Raw genomic sequence first — 23,487 nt, forward strand, 5'->3', positions numbered from 1 at the left:
GCTGAAAGATGATTTGGTGGCCACATACTCCAGTTCTGCTCAGGTCTAGCTCATATGGTAGCTTGTTTGCTCTGGAGTTGGGCTGAAAGTTGTCAACAAAATGCACTATTGGATAACTAGCACATCTCTGAGGAATATACACAGAGGTTTTCTTGACTTGGAAAAGTAACCACTTGCCTGTATGCTTTGAACCAGGTTGGCATTCTTTGAGACATGAAAGGAATTCATGATCCAGGCTTCTGTGAGCAGCTGAGCAAACTGGGCAGGAAACTCAGGAGAGCTTTGAGGATCCCAAAAATCTGTCCTGCTGAGCTCACACTGGGACTATGATCCACACAGCCTGAAGGTGAGGAGGACTGAAAGCAACTAATAACACTTCAGCAGTGGGCCGTACTCCATTTAGTTCATAATGGAGGTGTGATCTGGCTGTAGCAGACCTGCCTTATTTCAAGGTAAGAATGAGTTCACCAATGGTCTGTGCATGCTTTTAAAGCAGGATGTACAAATCAGGTGAGCGTAATGAGTATTTCCATGGCCAGAGCATGTTTTTCCACCACGGGATCACAAATCCAGGTTGCAAAAAGTCTTTTTCAAAACAAGAGACATGGTTCTCTCTGCCATTTACCACTCTGAATTACCTGAGCTGCAAAAAGGCCTTCTACCTTCCATCTGAAAACAGGATGGAAAATTACAACAGTTATCCAGGTTTAACCCCGCTGCTTAAATTCACTTCAGACAGTGAATATTTTTGTTAGCCTTCCAAGTCCCAATTAAATACTCATATGCACACTGTAATTTAAAGCATGTCCTCTGCTGATGAAAGCCCTAAGAGCTATAAGGTGTGTACATATACGGTCATTAGAGTTGCTGGGTAGTTCCATATCTACTTTAATAGCTAAAATATTTAAATAGGATTATCACAGATGTGCCTTATGTCACACTGCAGAGGTATCTGCTGAAGTAACATCTGTAACGAGGGCAAATGAACCGTCATGAGAGACTTCAGCCAGAGAGCAACACCGACTCTAGAAATAATTGTCTCTTTAGGCATAAAAAACAAAACAAACAAACAAAAAAAACACCTTGAAATAAAGCCTTTTCCTAGGCTTTTAAAAAAGAGAAGCCAGTACACATGTTAATTTCCCCTTTGACCAGAGAGAGCAGCGCTAGGGCTAGGTGAACCGGAGCGCGGACGGGGGCCGTGGCGCCGCTCCCTGCAGCGCTGCTGCCCGCACCGATCGCTTCTGAAGCGGCTCGACCGCCTCGCGGTGCCGACGGGGGAGGGCGATAGCGCCTTAACGCCCCGGGTTTGCTAATCTCCCACACTCTCTGAGCTCGGGCCGGTGTCCCGACGCGACCTCCTCGCTGTTCTATTGACACTACGGCCTACGAAGCGGCATTGCTTCGGTGCTTTTTGGAGTTTAAGCCGACAGGCTCAAGCGTCTCTGCCTCTCCACGCCGCGCGCCCGCCGTGCCGGCTGTGCAGGAAGGAGTTGGGGGGGGGAAGCGTGCGCGGCGTGCGCGTGCGCGCGGGGCGGGCGGGCGCGCGCGCTCTCGAGGCGGGATCGCGCGGGGCGCTGCGAGGGGCCGCGCCGCCCCGGGAACGGGGGCGCCTCAGGTCAGTGGCGCGGGGGGCGCCGAGGCGGCCGTTACGGCCTTCACCGGGCGGGCGGCGCCGACGGGCGGCGGCGGGGAGCGGACGGTAAGCCGGGCGGGGCCGGGCCGGCGGCGCCGGGCCGCGGGGCCGGGGGGCGAGGGAGCCGCCGCGAGCGGAGGGGCCCGGTGCCGGGGGCCGAGGCGGGGAGGAGCCAGCGGCTCTCGGGTACGTCTCGGCGGGGGACGGGGCGGAGCGGCCGCACCTGGGCGCCGGTACGGCAAGCGCCGCTCCGAGCCTTCCGCCAAAGTTGGGGAGCGGGAGTTCAGGCGGCGCGCGGAGCTGCGCGAGGCGGCGGTACAAAGAGCGGCCTGGGGGGCTGCGGGGGGCTGCCGGCTGCGCGCTGCGATGTGGAACTTCCTCGGGGAGAGCGGTGTGACTGAGCGCTGTTCGACCGCAGTCCTCGAGCTGTGGGCTGGCTGTCCGCGTGTCTGCAAACAGAGCTGCTTATGGAGGCCCGGCGCCTCCGGAGTTTTGTTCTGGGGCGAGGGCAGCGGGCTGTTCTGTTCCACGTGAGAAAAAAGCTGAAGTTACCGTGTTTAGTGCTCCTGAGGTGATGGCCTGCATTCCTAATTAAAGCACCCAAAGCTGGCAGGCGCTGGGTAGGTTTCCTGTGCTCCTACTGCAGTTTTCACAACTATTTTTTTCAGCATTAAATTTATACCGGGGGGTTTTATTCTGTGGCCCCGTCTCCCTGTTTGTGGAGGGACGTGGTGTTGGGTTGTGTGCACACAAAGCGCATTTGGTTGTAACATGACCGTCCTGTGCCTGGCTCAGGCTTAGACCAGGTTTTGTTTTGGTGGGAAAGAGCTGCTCTCATCGTTGCCTACAGAAATTGTGTGGTTTGTCGTGTCACATCTTGGTAGTTTATTAGATAATTCTATTAGGGAATTAAATACTTCAGGACCTTCTGCATTTGAAATAAGTTTGCCAAAATTGAACGTAGCGTGTAGGACTATTTCTCTGCCTATTTCTCTGCTGCAGCAGCAGAATGCATGATAACTTCCCTGGTGTTTCACCCCCAGTGATCCTCAGCTCTGCCCTAAAGGAAACACCTTTCAGAAGCAAAGCGGAGTTCCTCTTTGCTTGCCATAAAAGGCTGAGAGAAAGGATTCAGCTATTGGTAGTAATATCTACTGTGTAGATACTTGCTTGTTAGAACTTGTAATAGAAATTTTTTATCTCAAGTTCCAAAACAGCTGGTATGCTTATGATCAAAGTTTCAGTGCTATGGCAGGCTCAATTAAAGCAGAGGTCTGATGATGATTTACTGCTCATTATGCTGTTTGAAGAAATTTAGGCCTCCGTCCATTGTGTGAAGTTGTATAAAGGATGCTAGTTCTGCAGCAAAATGTCATTCATGCTCGTCATTAGCTTTGTCAGATCATTCAAGATGGTTCTCTTGTGACTTTCTACTAACTCACCAATCTTGCAGGCTGTTGTTTTGTTCTACAAAACCCAGGGGAAAAGCTTAGTCACCTCATTTGTATTTGTGGGCTTTCTGTTTTCCTGGGCTGGCTTGTCTCTTTTCTGCTCCTGTTGGTTCATTTGAATTTGATAACTCAGGATGCTAAAGTGAAAGAAGATTGAAGTGAGTGCAGTGTCTACAGAGTATTTGCATTTTAAAATACAGATGGGCAGCTTGGTGATGTCTGCTGGGCACTGTGGGTATGTAGAGCATATTGTCACAGAAAACAGATGTGGAAGGTACACTGAGAAGTCCCCTCGTCTGTTACCTGCCTTGTGAGGCTGCCTGGTGCCCTGATTAGCTTCAGTCAGGGAGGGTCAGGTACCACCCTAGCTACAGTTTCCGGTACTCTACAGAAATGTAAAGGAGTCATTTTGCTTCAAAATGTCACATTCCCAAGCATTATAGTTTTGTTATGTCAGGTTTTGCTCAGTGCTTGCTTGGTGACAAAGGTTTTTTGAGAGTAAGAGCAGAAAGTAACTGGTTGGGTAGCACTTCTGCTTGCACCTAGCAGCTGTGAGGTTTTATACACGGGCTTTTAAGGTGGAACAAAATCCCTTTGAAGACTAATCCATGATGTGTTACCGCGTGTCACCTTGCCTTGCTAGCAGTGGGTGTGGGTGAAAGCTTAAGCCATGGTCTTTGAGACTGGGGAGGAGCTGAGGCAAGTTGCTTATTATTTACAATAGAAATGCATGCAGTGACTTCACTTCAACAAAGGAACAGTGTTTTGCCCTACTTGGGGGTCCTCAGCGCCCGGTTTAACTCAGGTGGAAGCAATGCCAGCCCTACCAGTTTGCTCAGTTTCTGTCGAGGCATGTAGCTCAGAGGTATACTGTGTGATGTTAGGGTAGCGCCGTGCACATCACAGCATACGTAGAACATGTAGGTGCTGTTTGATCTTCGACTACCAGGCTGAGATGATACTGCTGCATGTATATGAAAAAATAAAGGCTTTCATAATTGGCAAAGTTTTATAATATGTAAAACTGATGCACATGCAGGTTTACCTTGCATAATCCCTTAAAATACCTGTATTTGTTTACTTTTAATTACTTTCTCCTTCAATTTTTTCTCTACCACAGCTCTGAAAATAGAGCCAACAAGACAGCATTATTGTGAAGGAGAGTTAGCATTTAGGATACCCTGGTGTTCCTGCACAAATAAGTCTAACTGCTTGAAAATATATCTTGAAACCAGAAATGGAGAAGCATATTCATGTCCATCTTGAAAATTCATTCCCACAAGTGAGCTGCCATTCACTTGTAAAGAGGAGGAGAAATTAATCAGAATGCTAAAGCATAGGTGATCTAATTGGCAAGTATGACTGAAATATTTGCCGTGGAAGAAAGTGAATCTGATTTTGTGAAACATGTAAGCAGATCACAGTTTGGCAGTGGTTTTGTTCCCCTGGCGAATCACCATTATAAATCCAAGCAGAACCTGGCTATGCTGTGTGAAGCTGGAAGCAAAGTTAGGAGCGAGCAACAAAATCCACAGCTTCTAACATGTGGTGAAAGAAAATTAATTGAGTACAGTGCAATCTAATGGACTTAGTGTTTGTGTCCATTCCTTCAATTATTTGGATGCAGTGATTGGTGCCTCACAACCAAAAATTGGGGTTATTAAGCAGCTGTCAAAAAATTATGATTGTTCATGGATTTGAGACTCTCTTGAGAAAGGAGAGCTACTGTGCTTGATGATGCATTTCTTTGCTTTGCTGATGGACTAACCTGTTCCTTTTTCACTAGCTGGGATAGTCTTTTGTCATTTAAAATGCACTGGAAACAAAAAGCTATACCATTTTCCCTTCTTCTAACTTATTTTAAATACTTACACTGAATGGTTCCAGGTATGCTCTCCTGTAAACAGAAGCGTGCCAAGTCATGGCTCTGCGCTGGGTTGTAAGCTGATCGTTTCACATCTAGTGAAGTTCAGGGTCCTGAGGATTGGCATGATGCCATTTCACCATGGCAGAACCCAGTAATGTTTATGTTACAACACCTAACCGAGCTTTTCAAGTCTCCTCTGTTTTCTTAACTTTGTTCAGTTGCAAGCTTGATGCAGCTTAAAGCACAGCAGTCTCAGGAAATTGCAGGCTGCTGAACAGTTACTGTGCGGGTCGTAGCAATATCCTCTTCCCTCTCATGTCCCACAGGGTGCTTCATCACTAGTTTGATGTGAAAGTAGGTGAGCTACTCGTGAAAAACAAAATCCTTGAATTCCACACTAACATAATCAGTGGTAACGCATTGTCCCTTTGGATCTTGATGGGGTAGATACTGTTCTAGTGCCACCAGCTCTTCAGTAAGATCTTGCTGAGAAGTTGTCTTCATCTGTGCTACCTTTTGGCAGACTTAACTGAGCTGTGTGTAGGGGAACAAAGACGTTTGGGAGGCAGTGATGGAAGGGAACAGGATCGTCGTCTTTGTAGGTCCTAATATAGCTAATTGAATGAAGTGTTTCTGAGCCGAGTTAAAGTTAGTATAGAGATTTGTCTAGTGTAAAATCTGCCTGTAAGATAGGAAGGGAAGTTGTGGCTGTAGTTACCTGATCACAATCTCTGTTGAAATAAGCAGCATGTGAGTACTAATTGTAGTGCTGGTTTCTCTCAAGTGCACTGAGATCGCTAGCTTCTTTCTCACAGGGCACTGAATGATCATTAAATGCTAATGACTTTTGATTACTGTTGACCTCGGTCAATTTAGAGTTAGCGACCTAGAGATGAAAACCACTGTATCTCATTACCAATTTCCTGAGCTATCTGATCTTTCCTTTGTAGGTCAGTTTTGATAAGAGGCAGAATAGAATTAAAGTTGACCTCTGTCTTAGAAAAGGGGTTGAAGGCGTTCAGGTTTGCAGTATTGTGCTTAGAAGCAGCAACAACAACAAAAGGAAGCAGCTACATGGAAAGAACTTGTCTTTCTGACCCCATGGATTGTCAAGAGCAAAACTTATCACTTCTAGTAGAAAAACAGCCTATCACCTGTAACCTTGAATTTCTCATTTTGTAGCTGCAGGTTTTCTCATCTCAAGCATCCATTTATAACTTGTTCTTACTTTGAGCCATGAAGCAGCAAATGAGTGTTTATAGGATAAATTGCCAACTCGGCTCTAGGATGTTTTCTACCTGCAATTGCCAAACTATGTGCAGGATGGTAAAGTCATCTATTTCATGTTGTGATGAAGCATTTCACTTAATTTCTTTCCATATGCACAGAAGAAAATGTGTGATAATTCACTGTTATTGTTCACTGTAGACTCTTTAAATGAAAGGTGTTTTTTATACAGTTGTGGTTTCTACAGACTGCCATTCATACAGCAAATATGGCATTGAATTCATAATGAAAATGTGTGATAAATGTAAATATTTTTCCTCACTTTAATATGCAAGCTCTATTTATTTTTGTCAAGCTGAAAACAAAGCTTTTAATTTTAAAAGCAAAACTCCGCAGTGTGAAAAAAATGTTGTAGAGTTATGTTAGTATGTTTGGGAAAGAAACATTCAGTTATTGAACCTCTTACTGTGGTTAAATGGCAGAGGGAAAGCAGCTAAGGAAGAATGTAACAGGAGAGTAATGCTGCACTCGGTTTGGGCTAAGCCTCCATTGGTGAGCATGTAGGGAAGGAGGATGTTCATGATGAAATAAATATAGGGATAAATGTTATTCTCAAGTACTGTGTTTTGGTTTGATTGCTTTGTCTCAAAAAAGGGTATTGCTGTAAAAATCAAAAGGGGGCAATGAAAATGTCTGCAGATACAAAAGAAGGCATATTTAAAAGATGAAGGTTGTCTTGATAGGGAGGCCAGTAAGAAGTTTTGTGCAGAGATGCAAATAATACAAGAATGTGAAAATAAAAGGCAATTTTATTCTCTGTTCTTCTGCTTTAGAAAAACTTGTATTTAACTGCTGACTGGGCTGCTCAGAACTCCCTGTTTGTTTCCTTGAAAGCAGTAAGAGCACTCATGGGGGGAAAAAAAATAAGAATATCTTTATGGAGAAAAATATTCTGAAGCTTTAACCTTCATACTTTAGAGCTTAAGATTATCACTAAGCAGAGTTGGGATGAATATTTGTAAACAAGCATTGTGCTAGCATACAAGCTATAGCAAAATAAATTTTAACTTCTCGTGTTGGTTCAAGATGCAGTTCTAAATTGATGCTGTTCTGAGAAAGAAATACTCTATTTTTTTATTTTTATTTGTACTATGTGTTCAGACTTCGATAGCCATCACAGTGTTATCCATCTTTGTCCCTGCTTTCAGTCTTTGGTGTTTTTTTTTAAGGGAGCCCTCACTGAGTGAGACTTAGGGACCAACTTTTTGATGCAACAAACAGGAATGGTTACAGTCCTGGTTTGTCCCAGTGCTGCCTACCAGAATCCTGTGTGAGAACAGGTGGTGGGAGATTTGGTCAATTCTGACGTGCTTTGTTACTGGAGAAAATCAACACGGAGCTGTCAGTCCCCTTTCCAACTGAGTGTTTTTACAGACAGGAGGGTTGGGATGGGTGGTTTCTTCCAAGTGACTAAATAATTCATAAATAGTTAAACAGCGTTAAGCTCCTCGGCTGTCTGGGTTGGGTTTCTTGGTTTTATTGTTTGCTTTTTTGCTCTTTGAACTTGCGCGCATCATTTTTTAATTAGTGTTTGAGTGAGCTTAAATTCAACGAGAAGTAACGGCAGACAGGTAGATCTGTTAAATATTAAGTGTATATTTATTTTGGTTAATAGAGATGTACCATCTGAAACTGATTTCTTTGGGGAATCCAGAATTTAAACAAAGAATTTTAATAATGCATAGGCATAATAATAACAGCCAAGGAAAAGACTTGGCAACTTTACAAAAAAAAGAAATATATGCATGTCCTTATTGCCTACTTGGAATTAGTTCCTCAGTTCAGAATCTGGTTGTAGCAGCCCACTGGGAATTGTGATGAAGTCTTGATTTTTAGGGAAATTGTCCACTTTGTGTTTCTACATGAAGAGCAGAGCTCTAAATGTGAGATAGAGGAAAAGCACAACCTATTAGAAGACAAAAAATGGAAAATTTGGGGTATACTTGCTACTGCAGAAGGAAGGACTGATGCAGCATGAGGAAGAGTTCCCATCAACCTTGGAAATTCAGTGATTTCTCAATTGTGCCTTTAGAAAGGCATAAATATACATGCTGTTGCACCAAGCACTGTGCGGTATAATTCCTGTGACAACCTTCCCAATGATTTCACAGCATATTATTGTCTTAAAGGGTAATTAGAACTGACAGTGTAGATATATTATCTGCATTTGGGTTTAAACTGTAAAATTAATAATTTTTTGTTTTGGTTTTGACTGTTTGTGTTTTAAACACTTCTTAGCTGAGAGGTGATTTCCAAGGCTTATAACTTGCCCTGTATCGTTTGAAAGGAGGATGAAAGTGGATGCATAGCAGCTCAGCCTCATAATGTAGCCCTTTGCCAAGTGCTTCACATCTGGCATTTAGAATTTTCAATAGACCTGTGTTAAGATTTAAGCATGGAATTTCCTACACCCTTTAAGTTAATACTTTTGGTGTGGTTACTTTGCTTACAAGTTAATATTGATGTCTCTGAATAATTGGTTTTTTTTAGATGTTTGTAAAGTTCCATTCTGTTAATATATAATTAATAAAGAAAAATGAAAATTACTGGAGAAAATGAGGGATACAGCACAAGTTTTCAGAGGTGGACAGAGCTTTGGGAGAAAGAAGGTCCTTACTTCTCTCACCAGAGATAGACTTTGAACTTGAAGTTTTGACTCATCTTTCAACAGGGCACACATCTGAGCATGCTTTTACTGACTGCAGTGAGCTGTAAGTCATTAACAGTATGTGTATATGGAAAAAGGAAAACAATTTCATAGGAAAATAGATGGCAGTTGCTGCCAAAACTGAAAGAATAGTGAGTGCAAGAAGCACTGATTCTTTCTGTGCTTTTCTTTTTCCACTTCACTTGAGACTAATAACTGATATGTGATGGTTTGTTTTGGAGCTAATAAAGTTCAGTGGAAGGTGATATGAAGCCTGTGGAAAGGGTCTTAACTTTTTCATAGGAACTTCTGGGGTCTGTTGTGGAATCATTAATACTTTCCCAGTTGCAGCAGACCAGATTCTGATGGGTGGCTTAGGTGTGAAGCCACACCTAAGCAGGATAGGTGCAGCAGACGTGAAGTTTTATCTTTGGTTACCAGGGGTCTGGCTGGCTTTTGGATTTGGCAGAACAAAGTTCAGCCGTAGCTTTCCCTCTCCTCCTTCCACAGAAAGCACAGCATGTTTCACATTGTGTTTTGTGGAAGTCAAAGGCATGGTTGATAGCTGCCAGTTTACATTTGCCAATAGTCTTTCCTACACACTTAAACAGTGGCTCTGTCATTGCATTTCTCTTCTGTAGCATCTTGGTAACCTTATCTGCTATGGGTATAATCTTTGGGCTTCCATTGGCTAACTTGTTTGTTGGGACCTTGCTTCTTTTATTCTGTGGGATTAGGTAAAATGGATTTATGGAATGAAAATGAAATATCCCATATGAATCTCCTAACCTCCTCTATCTTTCTCTTGCCAGTTGCTATGATGAAAACCAGATTTTCTGACATGTGGCTCTTCTGTATCTGTACGCTTGCTCCCCTGTGGAATGGCAAACAGGTTGTTATTGTAACTGGAAGGGATGGAAGTTTACCTAAGGAAGGGGGGGAAAAAAAACTTGCACAAATCCAAGAATACTTTGTATTTCCATTGTAAATTCTCTGCTGTGAGCAATTATAAACATCCCATCCGCGGGATGAGTTTCTTTTCCTTTACCCTTTCTTTTACCATCACAATTCAACGTGACAAACGTAGTTAGTTTCTGTCCCAAACGAACCTGTCACAGATCAAAAAGAAAAACAAGTGAGAAAGAGAGAAAAAAGGGAAGAAAAGCTTGCTAGGAAATATTTCTTTGGCAGTTGCATGATCTGCCTCTCCGTCTATTTAGGAACAGGTTTTCAGCCACACCAGGTTTGACCCTTTGACCCACCATTTTCTTTTAAATTGACAGACAGAGGAGATGGATATGTGTCTGGAAATAATATCTTGTGATGACCACTGCCAGTGTTTTGGTGCTTAATATGAAGTTACCTCTCAAGGAGACCTAACAATCTGTGCAGTATCTACACTTAGGCATTACAATTCCAAGATTGTGTTACAGATTGTGTTATAGTTGTGGCAGTTGCAGTTGTTTTTTCAGTAAATAGCCTGAGTAGCATCTCCATGCTTCAGTTTCAGTCCATGGCAGACTCTTGACAGGCATTTCAGCAAGGTCAACTTTTTCTCCACCAGCCTTTGGTCAATTTTTTATTTTGGTGTTGTGTTCTTGTCCAGCAAAACTAATTAACTAATTGAAGAACAAAGATGATTTTTTCTTTTGAATTGGAAAATAATTGTGAACTGATGCTAGAATTATCAACCCATCCAGTGCTTTAAGGTGGGAATGTTGACACCTAATACTTTTGTTATGCTTGTCTTTTTTTTTTAATGCGCTAGACCTTCTACTAAGGAAACCTGATCTAAATTTAATTCAAAGTAAACTAATGACTGAAAATTAGTTGTTTGTTTTTTTTTTTAATTTAAATGATTTCATTGGTATATCTTATATCCTGTTTATTTCAGAAAGTATTTATTAACAGAATCAGGATGTGTTTGCCTCTTGAGAAATGCTTTCTGCCTGCGATTCATAAATTGGTCAGATTTGCATGGAATGCTTGGAAACCTTAATTAAGTATATCCCCTCCAATTTGCTTTAATCTGATTGCACATGTAGAAGTTCCCTTCTCATGTGGTGCAGCCATGTCATGTGTAAGCTGGCCTAACGAACGCTACTTAGTCATTTGGGACCCCTGTTAAAAGCTATTACACTCCCTAGAAACATAAGGAGTTAAAACTAAAGCTGTGACCTCATCTCTATTCATGTTACATTGGAGTAGAAACTGCGTGGAAGGGGATCGTTTAACTGTGTCGCTGTCTTTGCTGCTGCTAGCTGATTTGCTTTCATTTGGTTCCCATATTTATAGCGTGCTCTTTCTGAACAACTGCCACAGAAGGGATTTGTGAGCGTCCTAGACACGTACGAAGCCATGCTAATACGAACTGCGTGTGGAAATAGCTCCCACTGAAACATTTAGGCTCTAGGATGTTTCTACCTGATTTCTACATTTTATCCCTGCCCCTGTGAAATCCAGACAGCATCAAGAAGAGCTGAAACGCACAGGCTTCTAGCCAGCTGGGCACTTATGTAACTGTGCATGCAGTTTCCCTTATTACTTAGCACTGCGTACTAAATGAGGAGCGCAACTGCTGTCGCTTTAATGTTGGAGCCGCGTACGTTACAATAGGTGTCACTGTGCGGCTGAATCCAATCGTTATCAGTGACTTCAGCTATTGGCTCTGCGTGCTGGCTGACTCCATCTGCAGGGCTGGAATATCTGGTCGCTTCGGATCCGCTCATCGCACAAGTTGAGCTCGCTGAGCGGGCGAGCGGTGCTACGGCACGTCGTGCTTGCCTCTGGTGGGAAGCTGCTGCGACAGCCGCGCGTGTGCCTCTGTGCTGGGTGTGCTGCTTTCGGGTGGCTCGCGGTCAGGAAAGCTGGGAAGAAATAAAACTGGCAGGAATGATGGGGATGTATTTAACAATTCAAGTACTGGATCAAACTTAAAGCCTGGTTTCTTACTCGGAACGCTGGAAAGGTCACCTTGTCTTGCTGGAAAAGAAACTCTCTGCTCTTCTGCTCCGTGTTTAACAGCTCACACGTGCATTTTTTAATGTTCTTAGCTAGTCAGGTTATCTAGCTATACAGACAAGTATACTCATGGTAGATGAGAAAGGGAAGAACATGAAATGTCTCACCTTTTTCTTGATGCTTCCAGAGACGGTTAAGAACAGGTCCAAGAAGAGCTCTAAAAAGGGAAATAGCAACAGCAGCAGCAGCAAATTGCCTCCAGTTTGCTATGAAATCATTACCCTGAAGACCAAAAAGAAGAAGAAGATGGCTGCTGATATTTTTCCCCGAAAGAAACCAGCCAACACTAATACAACTGCTGTCCAGCAGTACCACCAGCAAAATCTCAATAACAACAACACTATTCCAGCACCAAACTGGCAAGGACTTTATCCGACCATCAGAGAGAGGTAAGTTCAGGAAAGTTTATTTTTGTTCTTTGAATGGAGTGGTGAAAAGTAGCGAGATGCTCATAATGTGTACTTTTAGCTATTCATTTATTCACTGAGTAAAGCAGTTCTCTCTGTGGAGAAAAGTATTCTGGTAATAGAAAATATTTTCCTATCTGTTTTCCATACAGTGCAGCTGTCTGAATAATAAACAGTGTAAATAAGAATGTTGCTGGCTGCAAGCAACAACGTTGCTTGTAGATTTTAGGGGGGATTTGACTGATTTCCACTTTTTGAAAAGTTTTTGTAATTTTTATACACCCCTCTGCCCCTCCGAGCTTTGTTTTTAATCCATACACAATGTATAATGTAGCTAAAAACAAAGTGTAATCTGCTTTTCATTCTGCTAGTGGGTAACTTTAAGGTGTTCAGAAACCTGATTTCTTTGTTTTGCATAGATGCAAAACTGGGTTCTATAAATTAACATGTTGCCTCTGTTTGTAGAAATGCAGTGATGTTCAACAATGACTTGATGGCAGATGTTCATTTTGTGGTCGGGCCACCAGGTGGGACCCAGCGGCTGCCGGGACATAAAGTAAGCAACAGCTGCACTGTTTTTGTTTTAGGGGGGGAGGGATGACAGGAGAGCTCCCACAGTTACACCAGGACGCAGCATGCAGGACTGGGCTCTTCTGGGGCAGGCATAATTCTATGCAGTAAAAGGCTACATGCAGTGCTGTCCCTTGCTTTTCTTTGTTTCTTGTATGCTTGTATTGAGGCAGTCGCTGCAAAGTTGGGAATGCTGCTTGTGCTGTTGACTAATATTACTCTTGAGACTTTCTAGAAATAGTTAACTTGTGTAGTGGATATGAGCAGTTTCCAGTAGCTAATGCATATATGCCCATGAGAGTAAAATGAAGCGGAAAATGTGTAATTCTGTTCTTAACTTTGACTTCATTTCTTACTGAAGTGCATCTAGTGCCTGTCAGTGAAGCCCAGTATGTTCAGAGTGGCTCTCCCACATTGTTTTTGTTGGCAGCTCTTTTCAGCTTGAAGCATGAAATAAGATTTCCCTTTCTTAACAGTATGTCCTGGCCGTTGGGAGCTCAGTATTCCATGCAATGTTCTATGGAGAACTTGCTGAGGACAAAGATGAAATCCGTATACCAGATGTGGAGCCTGCTGCTTTTCTCGCAATGCTGAAGTAAGCATCGTTCATCTGCTGGATGTATTTTCCTTCATGATGCACCACATACTTTAATTTAACTGTGACAGTGCCAGTATATTAGACTTGCATATGAACAGAAAGAAAGCAGTTGCTTGAAATACTCTTCTTGTGTTTCAAGTATTTCAAACTTTTATCTGGTTTTGGTGTCCCCTTTTTCTTCCAGGCATGCATATATTAGGCTGATGTAGGCAGTTGCAAATAATGACTTTGACAGCAGATCTTTGGGCGCATTGTATACTGTAATGCCTATTGATTGGATTTGTTGCCACACATGGTAAGCAAAGGAATGGAGTTACTAAAAAGAATTGTCAGCTATAAGAAAAAAAAAAAAAAAAAAGAAAACCTCTGCTACACTTCACAAGCACAGCAGAAAGTTAAAAACCATAAAAACATCAAGAATTGCTGTGTTTGTATGATGGCATAGTTAACAACTTCTTTGTAAACTTGCCATATGTGTGTCTGGACCTGGAGGGGGGAAACATACCCTAAATATCGAACAGAGCTTTTAATAATTAAATTTCTCCTCATCTGTCTTAGTGATGCATCTAGAAAGTGATAAAAAGGCTGTTGATAAGAGTAGGATGGGTTTTACTCTGACTGGGGGTGCTTGGGGGGTCAGTTTATGTGACTATTTATCTGTCTTTGATTTCTTCTTGCAAACGGCATAAGAAATGCTGTTGTTTCTAAGTGAACACAACGAATCAGTTTCCCTGCTGAGTTGTCCTTGAACGCATCTGTAAACTCTGGTTTTTAAAGGGAAATTCCCTATTACAGATCTGCTAATCCTTTGAGGTCGCTTTTTTTTCCCCTTCAGCTTTAGTAATTGCCATCGCACCCTGATAAAGAGCATACATTAGTACCTGATAGTAATGCTTTTCATGTGCTGCAGATTCTATTGCATGTAATGATGTAATCACTAGCTACTTATTGTCTTCCATAGATTCTTTTGACTAGCTTGTGAGAGTGGTTTTTTTTTCTTTATATGCAACTCTGACTATCCTACAGTGCCACCAACACACAGAGTTTGCATAGAGGTTTTTATAGGTTATTGTGAACATCAGAACTGTGCAAGTATTAATAACTGCAATAAAAAAGCTGAAGTTACACAGCTATTCTATAGATCTGGAATGTAAAGATAGAACGTTGTGTCAGTGCTGTGCTGCAGATCCCCGCATTGGGCCTCTCTGGTTTTGCAGGTGTTTTATGCAGGGCTCTGATCTGTGCTTAGCTTTCATGTAGACTTTTACAAAGCACAAATACAAGATACTTAGATACCCCTCCCCCTTTTTGAACAGCGAATCCTATGTCGCTGTGACTGAATGTGACATGCCAAGTAAAAACGGAGTGCTTTTTGAATTTATCATTGTCATGAAGGACTATATTCAGAGTGCAAACCTAGAGAACAGAATATCAGTGCTGATAGATAGGTCTTGATGAATTATTTAGCCCATGGCAATTTAGGGAAGTATTTTGGAGGACATGACCAGAACCCTGGAATTCTTTACCCTCTAGGCTTTTATTTGAAAAAAGCAGAAGATGACACACATTTTCTGTATTCATTGTGGATGTTGAGCTAACCTTCCCAGTGCTCATTTCTGCTGCTGCAGTGTTCCTGAGCCTGCAGAGTGCTCCAGTGCCTGCAAACGCTGGAGCTGCCTGCAGCTGTGACTGCAGAGATGGGAAAGGATGTTGCTCAGCAGTGCAGCATTCCCCTCGTCGCATGATCCCAAGCATGTGCTGCACTGGGTGGAGCCTGGGAGGAGACATGGGCCCATCACTTCTCTCCCCCCAGGAAATCTTCCCCATGAGTGCTGCCTGCAAGTCTTGTGAGTAGATTCTAAAGGAGGAGAAGACTTTTTACCCATCCCGAAGCAGTCTTATCTCTCATGTGGTGATTTTCACAGTCAGGAGGGACCTGCAATAATCTTTGTAGGAAAATACATTGTTATTTTCTTTTCTGGACAGTGAATTCTTCTAGCGTAACTGTTTTTTGTCATTTAATATATAGTATGCATACTTAGAGTGAAGATCTGATAAGGTGGTGCAAGATATAACAGGAAATAGCACATTGACTGATATGCATATATGAATTATTCTCTCAGTGAAATCAATTTGGCAGTTTTCTATAGTTTTATAAATAGAGTCAGAAGGTTGTTAAAATTCATAATCCTGCTGGCACATTGAGTTGGTGTCTTTACTGCATTATATCTTAATATTGACTGTTCAAGTTAGAACTATGGTCTCTTGTTAAGCCAGGATGAGTGTGTTATTAAACCATCAAACTCTGCTCTAGCAAAATCCTCTTTATACGAATTGAATGGAATGTGAGTAATTGTCAACCAGCATCGAGGTGCACTGGCACAGTGAGAAATGTGGAATATTGCTGACAGCCTATCTGTGCTGTCTGTTGTAAATCACTGGTATTAGTTTTTTACTTTCATGAATATTAAGCTAGCAACTTTCTGCTATTTCAGTATAAAACAGATGCCATCATTCCCTTTGGTACTAGCAGGCAAAGAAAAGTAATATGAGGGACAAAAGAGTTGAAGAACAATGGGGAGAATTATAAAACCAGATAGATTGACACATTCAAAATATTTTGGACAGTAAAATACATAAGGCCTAATCCTTTGTTGTTACAAATAACCCAGCTGAAACCAAGTAATAAAGGGTTGGGTTGTTGTCTTGTTGGGTTTTTTTGTTTTGTTTTGTTTTTTTTAAGTTTGTAGGAATATTCTTTTTCTCCATAACCTCTTCCATTTTGTTATATTGCTTGGGCTGCATCTGGTCTGAGCACAATTTCTTGATATCACTTGGAGAATAGCACCCTACAGCTGCAAAAACAAACAAACAAACAAAAAAAAACAGATAAAGATATATACAGCTTCAATCATTTCAGGGTAGGTACTAATTCCCCTTTCTAAGTACATTCCGTTCTGCCAAAAATACACTGTGTTGGGAAACTTGCTAACTAGAACATTTTAATTACTCCAGGGTTGCATAGAACTTCAGCTTCACTAGAGGAAGGTGCTTTTATCAAGCATAACCATCAAGACTTGCTTATCCCTGTGAAGAGTAAAATTGTATTTGGCATGGTTTTAACACATGGCATTCACCAGCTGCAAATGGGGCCCTGAAGCATGAAATATTACAAAGAACAAACTGTACAGTGCTCCATTTCTCCAAGTGATGAATCCTAGCAGTTTAGTCACAAAATAATAATTTCACCTTCGTCACTTCCACTACACTGTTGTGGTAGTAAAAGGCTTTTTTTTTTTCCTCCTTATGTGCTGACGCTGAAAGAAAACACCGTATTATTGCAGCTATGATGCTGTAGGCATTAATAAACCTGAAAATTAATTTTCTATGCCTTTTGTTTTTTTTATGTTTCATTGCCTCGTTTGGAAACTAACCAAAAAAAACCATCAGTAATTAAGAAGATGAGTAGCACCTGTTACACTTCAATAGCATTTGTGTTCTGAGAGATTAGCTAGTTATTAGCAGTAAGCTAGTTTTCATTCCTCTGTTGGTATGTACCTCAATAAATCATCACCACTGACTATCTTGGGACATTAAATCCAGGTACCATTTGTAACACGTGTTCCAGACTGGTCTGTTAGCCAAGTAAGTTAGCATTTGAGGAGCTACCTTCTGAGGATGATATTCTGTCATTAGCCAAAGCATGTACAGAACAGCTGAAGAAGTTGCGTTCTTTGTGCAGTTTACCATTTCTGCATGGTCTGTGCACCAAATGAGAAGTTTTTCTCACCTCAGATTTAAGCATGTTCTCTTCCCTGGTCTTACATGAGTGGTGATTTTAGCTTGTGTTTTCTTCATGGATTTAATCGGTGTTCCCCAAAAGCGCTACTTAAATATTCCTTCTTCGTAGTTTTGAGATGTTGACAAATGATCCCTTTGCATTAAGCATGCTTGTTTCATTTCAGATACATATATTGTGATGAAATTGATTTGGCTGCAGATACTGTCCTGGCCACTCTTTATGCTGCCAAGAAGTACATCGTCCCTCATCTTGCCCGTGCCTGCGTCAACTTCCTAGAAACAAGTCTAAGTGCAAAGAACGCCTGCGTGCTGCTTTCCCAAAGCTGCTTATTCGAGGAACCTGACCTGACCCAGCGCTGTTGGGAAGTGATTGATGCCCAAGCCGAGCTGGCTTTGAAGTCCGAGGGCTTCTGTGACATTGATTTTCAGACGCTTGAAAGCATCCTCCGACGGGAGACTCTGAATGCCAAAGAAATTGTTGTTTTCGAAGCAGCCCTGAATTGGGCCGAAGTGGAGTGTCAACGACAGGAGCTAACTGCCACCATAGAGAATAAGCGCAAAGTCCTGGGAAAGGCGCTGTACTTGATACGCATCCCTACCATGGCACTCGACGATTTTGCAAATGGCGCTGCTCAGTCTGGGATTCTGACTCTCAATGAAACCAATGATATCTTCCTTTGGTATACAGCTGCCAAAAAGCCAGAGTTACAGTTTGTAAGCAAGCCCCGGAAAGGCCTTGTTCCACAGCGGTGCCATCGTTTCCAATCCTGTGCTTACCGCAGCAACCAGTGGCGCTACAGGGGCCGGTGTGACAGCATCCAGTTTGCTGTTGATAAGAGAGTGTTTATAGCTGGCTTTGGGCTATACGGCTCCAGCTGCGGATCTGCAGAATACAGTGCCAAGATTGAACTCAAACGACAAGGAGTTATCCTAGGCCAGAACTTGAGCAAATATTTCTCAGATGGTTCTAGTAACACTTTCCCTGTGTGGTTTGAATATCCAGTACAGATTGAGCCTGACACCTTTTACACAGCTAGTGTGATTTTGGATGGTAATGAACTCAGCTATTTTGGACAGGAAGGAATGACAGAAGTTCAGTGTGGGAAAGTGACTGTTCAGTTTCAGTGCTCTTCGGACAGTACAAATGGCACTGGGGTACAGGGAGGGCAAATTCCTGAACTCATATTTTATGCTTGAATGTGTGGAGTGAAAGCATTTTTTCCTATGAAAAACCTGTCTAGTTCAGACCTACTGACGCTTAGCTCTTTATCTGCAGATATGTGATCAGTACAAGTTATTTGTCACAAACGCTACGGGCGAGTTACTGGCTTGCTATACTTGTAGCATCATTGGTGATGAAGTTTAAGTGTAATATTTAACTTTAAATTGGAAGCTCTTATGAATAAGCAAGTTTTGAATGCTTAGTAAGAGAGTTACCCAATACCTGGCGATGCTGACCCTTGCTTTGATGCACCTGAATCACCAGAGGATGCCCTCTTATCTGGTGGGCTCTAGAATTCTTTCCACTAAATGCTGTCATCTTTGATCAGTTTTCTCTTTCTCTGTTTCCCGCTCTTTGTTTATAACTATTTGGGTAGATGAGTTGAAAACAAGGAGCCTTGTTCTATAGCTCTCTTCTGTGTACTCTTCAAACTGAAGAGATTCCAATCAGCTGAGCTGATTTTGATCATGGAGGCTAACAGAAGTGCTTCAGTTCTAAACAGAAAAAGTATAGGTTTATACCATCATCCTGAGAGAGAGATTCTGCGGTAGCCAGCTGTTTGAGGAAGCTACACAGTGTGCTGACCAGAATGCATGGACATGTTTACAGTGAGTAAGGGTTTGGGCTTGACATGTGACCCTAAGAGTTCATATTCCAGGAATCCCACCTTGAAGGCAGGAAAGTACTTGCACATGTTCATGTTACATACACGAGCTGAAACCTCTATTCTTTTGACCTGATTTTGCTACATTGAAGTTGATTTACTATTTAAATTGCTTTTTGAATCCTTGCTAAATAGACAGGAGTTAATATCTAGCATTTGATGTTGGACAGTTTTTATATTTTTCTTATTTTCTTCCTAAATATTTAGAAGCATGTGGTAGAGAAACAAAACAATGTACTGGTCCCAACTTAGACTTTTTTTTTTTTTTTTTTTTTTTTTTTTTTTTTTTAAATACTGTGAGAATTTTGAAAGAGACAAGATTCCCAAATGTGGTCATGTTACAGTTAGTGTATATCATTAGATAAAAGTAAGGAGGATCTCTTACAGCTGCTTATGTGGAACCTTCACTTTATCTGAGTCCTCTCTCAAGCTTCCTGTCATATGTCTGTCATCTCTGGAAAAGTATTAGGGTTCACAGCTCTTTTTGAGAAGGAAGTATAAATAACAGATGTAGGTACTATTTAAATACAAGGAAATCTTTCACCCTTGCATTGTGACACTTGTACTACAATAGGTCCCTCTGAGATACAACTCATTTAGTCTCTGAAGTGGGTTCGTGTATGTGTGTGTGTGTGTTTTAACAAAATTAGAGGACCAAATAATTATTAAGGCAGTCTGAAGATTAATATGTCGGCACATTAATGTAGCACAACCCTAAATTGACTAGTCAGTTTTGTGATGAAAATCTTTTTCCTATAAGATTTCTTATCAGTTTGACACAATTACTCTTATGAGTTTTTTGACAGATGAAACCCTGGCCTCTGGCCATTGTTAAGTGCCAACACTTCTTTGCAGTGTCCAGAGTATCATCTGAGATGAGGAAAAACTGGAGTGTAGATAACAAACACTTTATGGCCAAAGCTCAGTTCTTTCCTCTAGGTAACAAAGGAGAGCCAAGTGAAAAACTACCCTACAAGATCTATGCCTTTCACCCATCTTACTGTTTAGTGTTTTATATACATACATGCGTGAGTGTGTGTGTGTGTATGCAACATTCCTTCTGAAATGTAAATACCCTCAAAATATGGTGATTTTTTTCTTTTAACAGATGTACATAATCCAGACTGTTACTGAAATTTAAACAGAGTGGTCCATGGAAAACTCACAGAGATTTTAAAACAGCCGCCAGTTAAATATATTTAGATGTGCAGCCTAAAATAAACAAGAATGTGTGGACTGGAGAAAGAGTTGCTTAAGAGACTGCAAAAAGGAATCTAAGATTGTTGTGAGGTAATGTTCATCTACCTGGAGAGAATGTTTTGCGCAGCAATTCCATTTATGTAAATAGACTTGGAAGCAGAGCAAGATGCTAATCAGCCTGCTAAATTTTCATACAGCAAGTGGTTGACACAGATGTAATAATTCGGAGTGAATGTCAGATTGACAAGCTGCTTGCAGTAGCAAGCTGCATTCTGAGTTTAGGGAAAAAAAAATGAGGTGCCTCAGCTGTTGGGACAAATCAGTACTGCACTGCTATAACTAAACTCTGGTTCTCACTTTTAATTTTGTTGGGTTTTTTGCTTGTCTGCAAATACAGGTAAGCTATCTGCTACGTTGGCTGGAATAGATGGTAGGAGATTGGAATACTGTATAGCTGTATAAAATTAGCTATTATTTAATTATTTTTATTTGCTGGTTTTATTAAATCATTTTGACGAAGCAGGATGAAAGCTACCTCTGGCTTAATTCCTCTGAGTCCCTTCCAGGTTCTAGGAGCTGCTGCATGTGAAGTTGTTTTTTAATATGGATCAATAAACATAAGCACTCCGAAACAGCTTTTGAGCTTGATTGTGAGTCCTGCTTGATGCTGACAGATGCTGCTGTATTGAGAAGGTGGCTAGTTGTAGTCCCCTTGGACATTCAGGCACTTAAGTAGGTGTCCACATGTAGATTTGGTCAGTTTAGCAGTAGTATCTAAGCTTGAACACGTGGATGTTCTGCAAGCATTGGCTGTATCAACCTGGAATGTAAGCATAATGTCAGTAGAGAGAACTTCTGGTAGATTGTCTTAAACTGTACCTGGCCACCTTTGCTATTTGTATGTTTGATTTTCCCGGTTAGGGGAATCTGTGATAGAGAGTATAATGTAATATACTTTCTGCATATCTAAAGTAGTATTTAAGTAAATGCTTTAATTTCTACATGCTTACTGCACTGAACTGTTTTGTTTGTTTGTTTTGGTTTGTTTTTTTTATGTAATTAAATGCAGCTAACTTCAGGTAACAGCACTCGTTTGTGCTGGAGCAGTGTTTGATTTTGGCAGGCTTACGGCATTATTTATAAAGGACAGATATATAAATATGAAGTACCTCATGTTGAATGTTATTGTACTGTATCTTCAATGTCACAGTGCAGATCTTGTTGGACTCATGAATGTGTATAATCGCATTAAACCTACGAATAAAAATGGTTCTTAAATGGTTGCTTCCCGCAGTACCTTTGAATCATGAGCTGTGAAAGCCTTTACTTAGCTGTCTTTTAATGATTCCTGTTGTACAGTTGTGCACAGATATTTGTGGAGCTTATGTATTCAGAGATCTTTCGATCCCCAAAGGAATAAGTCTGAGGAAAATCAAGGAAGAACAATGAAAATGTTAATCAGTTACATTGTAAAAGGGTTGACGATTAAGCTAATGAGCTAGAGTGAATGAATTCATTTATGTGCTTTATGAAAGACCTTGTCTCCTAGCATTAATATTTTAATGCTCTATTAATATTATTAAATATGCGTAGATGAAGAGGGAGGGTCTCGATTATGAAGGATGCTTGGCACAGGAAAGTCCCTGGTTTTCAGTCTCTGGTCTGTCTGGATAAAGGACATGATTAGTGTGAAGAAGCTGTTCTTTGCTGGAAAGTTCATTATCTAATAGTATTCAGAATTCTGACTATTTTCTTAATATTTTTTTACAGGATTTTTGAGTCTTCACTCTAAATCCTTTTATTATCAGTGAAGCTGAAGTCCCACTGTGCCAGGACCTCTGTGTGCCAGGACCTCTCATATATTACTAGCTCTTTGTGAGAATTACTCCACAGTGCAATATAGAGGCAGGAAAATTTAAATGAGGAAAACTTCCGAAGTAAAAACTTTAACTTCAGGCTTTATCCAGAATTCTGATTAAAGCGTGTTTACAGGCATCAAGATTATAGCTTTGGTAAGTTTCTTCTAAAATTCTTGCTGCTGTACTTAGTAATATACTGCTGTATACTTGATCCAAATTCCCTTTGGTGTCCAGTGCTTCCCATTAATTTTGAAGGAACCTCAAATAGGAATTGTTCATTCTGTTCTGTACTAATGATACCAACTCTTAATTGTGGGGAAGATAGCAGTGTGATTTGGTGCAGGACCACATCTACAGCAGTTGAGTTATGTTGTGGAAGGATATAGGCCATTCTTCATTTCTCCACTTAGTTCTTACCTTTATATCCAAGAAACTCGGGCTGCAGTCAGCACCTATTTCATCCAAAGGGATATTCTTTATTTCTGACTGAGATGTAGAAGAAGTGCCAGGACACTTGCTTTGGAAATTAGTGTGAGATAAAACTGTGTTGGTCTCTTGCACTGTGTCCACTGATGCAGAGAAAGTAGTCTGTATTTGCACAAGAAAGAGGAGAGTTTAAAAAGGTCTGGAAAACACTGCTGGGATGTTTCTGGATTTGGGAGGAAGAGGAGCCCAAAAGCAAAAGTCAGTGATTGTCACAGCTGAAATCCCATTAAATGAGGCTTTTTGCTGTCATTTAGTTGAAAGCTCTTGAGAAGCTGATAGCCACTGCTATCACTTTCCCTATGAAGGGGAAGGCCTACCTGCAACAGACTCCTTGTGAATGCTTAGCAATCTGTTCTAGGAACCCAGGATTTCTTGCGTTTCAGAGGGCAGGAGATCTTGTACCACTGCCCTCAGCAAGCCCATATCTCCTTAGGGAGGCCAGTTGGGACCTGTAAACAGGGAGGGTCTTGTTGGACACCCCAGACTCAGGGAGCCAGTTCGTGGCACAGGAGTGAGATGGGGACTTCAGCCTATCTCACTGGTATCTGGGCACTGAAAAGCAGTGGTTTTTAAGCCAGCCTTTTCTACCACACACTTACAGGCAATCAGTGAGAGGAGGAATACCTGCTGATTTCCTGAAGGCAATGAAAGGAGTTGCTTTTTCAAACACGGCAGTGTGACTGTGTTCAAAATAAAATTACAAGAAGGCTTTTTGGCATGCTGTTCCATTTCCACAGGTCTGAATTTATTTTCCCCCTAAGACTTCCTCAC

The 23,487-nt window shown here is 41.5% G+C and overlaps 2 protein-coding genes across 8 annotated transcripts in view; both read left to right on the plus strand.

Moving 5' to 3' along the window:
- SPTLC3 (serine palmitoyltransferase long chain base subunit 3) overlaps window positions 1-23,487 on the plus strand; it is a 398,986-nt gene that overhangs the window by 90,746 nt on the left and 284,753 nt on the right. The gene's annotated exons all lie outside the window — the stretch shown is intronic.
- Window positions 328-21,654, plus strand: BTBD3 (BTB domain containing 3). Of its 6 annotated transcripts, none has more exons than XM_048935754.1 (5): window positions 328-346; window positions 12,037-12,298; window positions 12,782-12,872; window positions 13,363-13,481; window positions 17,450-21,654. In XM_048935754.1, the coding sequence occupies exons 2-5, from the start codon at window positions 12,156-12,158 to the stop codon at window positions 18,480-18,482; spliced, it is 1,386 nt and encodes a 461-aa protein (XP_048791711.1). In that variant the 5' UTR covers window positions 328-346; window positions 12,037-12,155; the 3' UTR covers window positions 18,483-21,654. The 6 variants fall into 6 exon arrangements, with proteins under 6 accessions (XP_048791711.1, XP_048791714.1, XP_048791715.1 ...); XM_048935757.1 differs by lacking the exon at window positions 328-346 and adding an exon at window positions 435-452; XM_048935758.1 differs by lacking the exon at window positions 328-346 and adding an exon at window positions 1,571-1,702.

This window comes from Lagopus muta, chromosome 2 (genome assembly GCF_023343835.1).
Source record: "Lagopus muta isolate bLagMut1 chromosome 2, bLagMut1 primary, whole genome shotgun sequence".
In the NCBI taxonomy this organism is placed as follows: Eukaryota; Metazoa; Chordata; class Aves; order Galliformes; family Phasianidae; genus Lagopus; species Lagopus muta.

Coding starts and splice junctions, on each gene's coding strand:
- BTBD3 (XM_048935753.1), top strand. CDS start 11,979: ATGGTAGATGAGAAAGGGAAGAACATGAAATGTCTCACCTTTTTCTTG. Junction 12,873..13,362: donor AGCGGCTGCCGGGACATAAA/GTAAGCAACAGC, acceptor CTTTCTTAACAG/TATGTCCTGGCCGTTGGGAG. Junction 13,482..17,449: donor GCTTTTCTCGCAATGCTGAA/GTAAGCATCGTT, acceptor GTTTCATTTCAG/ATACATATATTGTGATGAAA.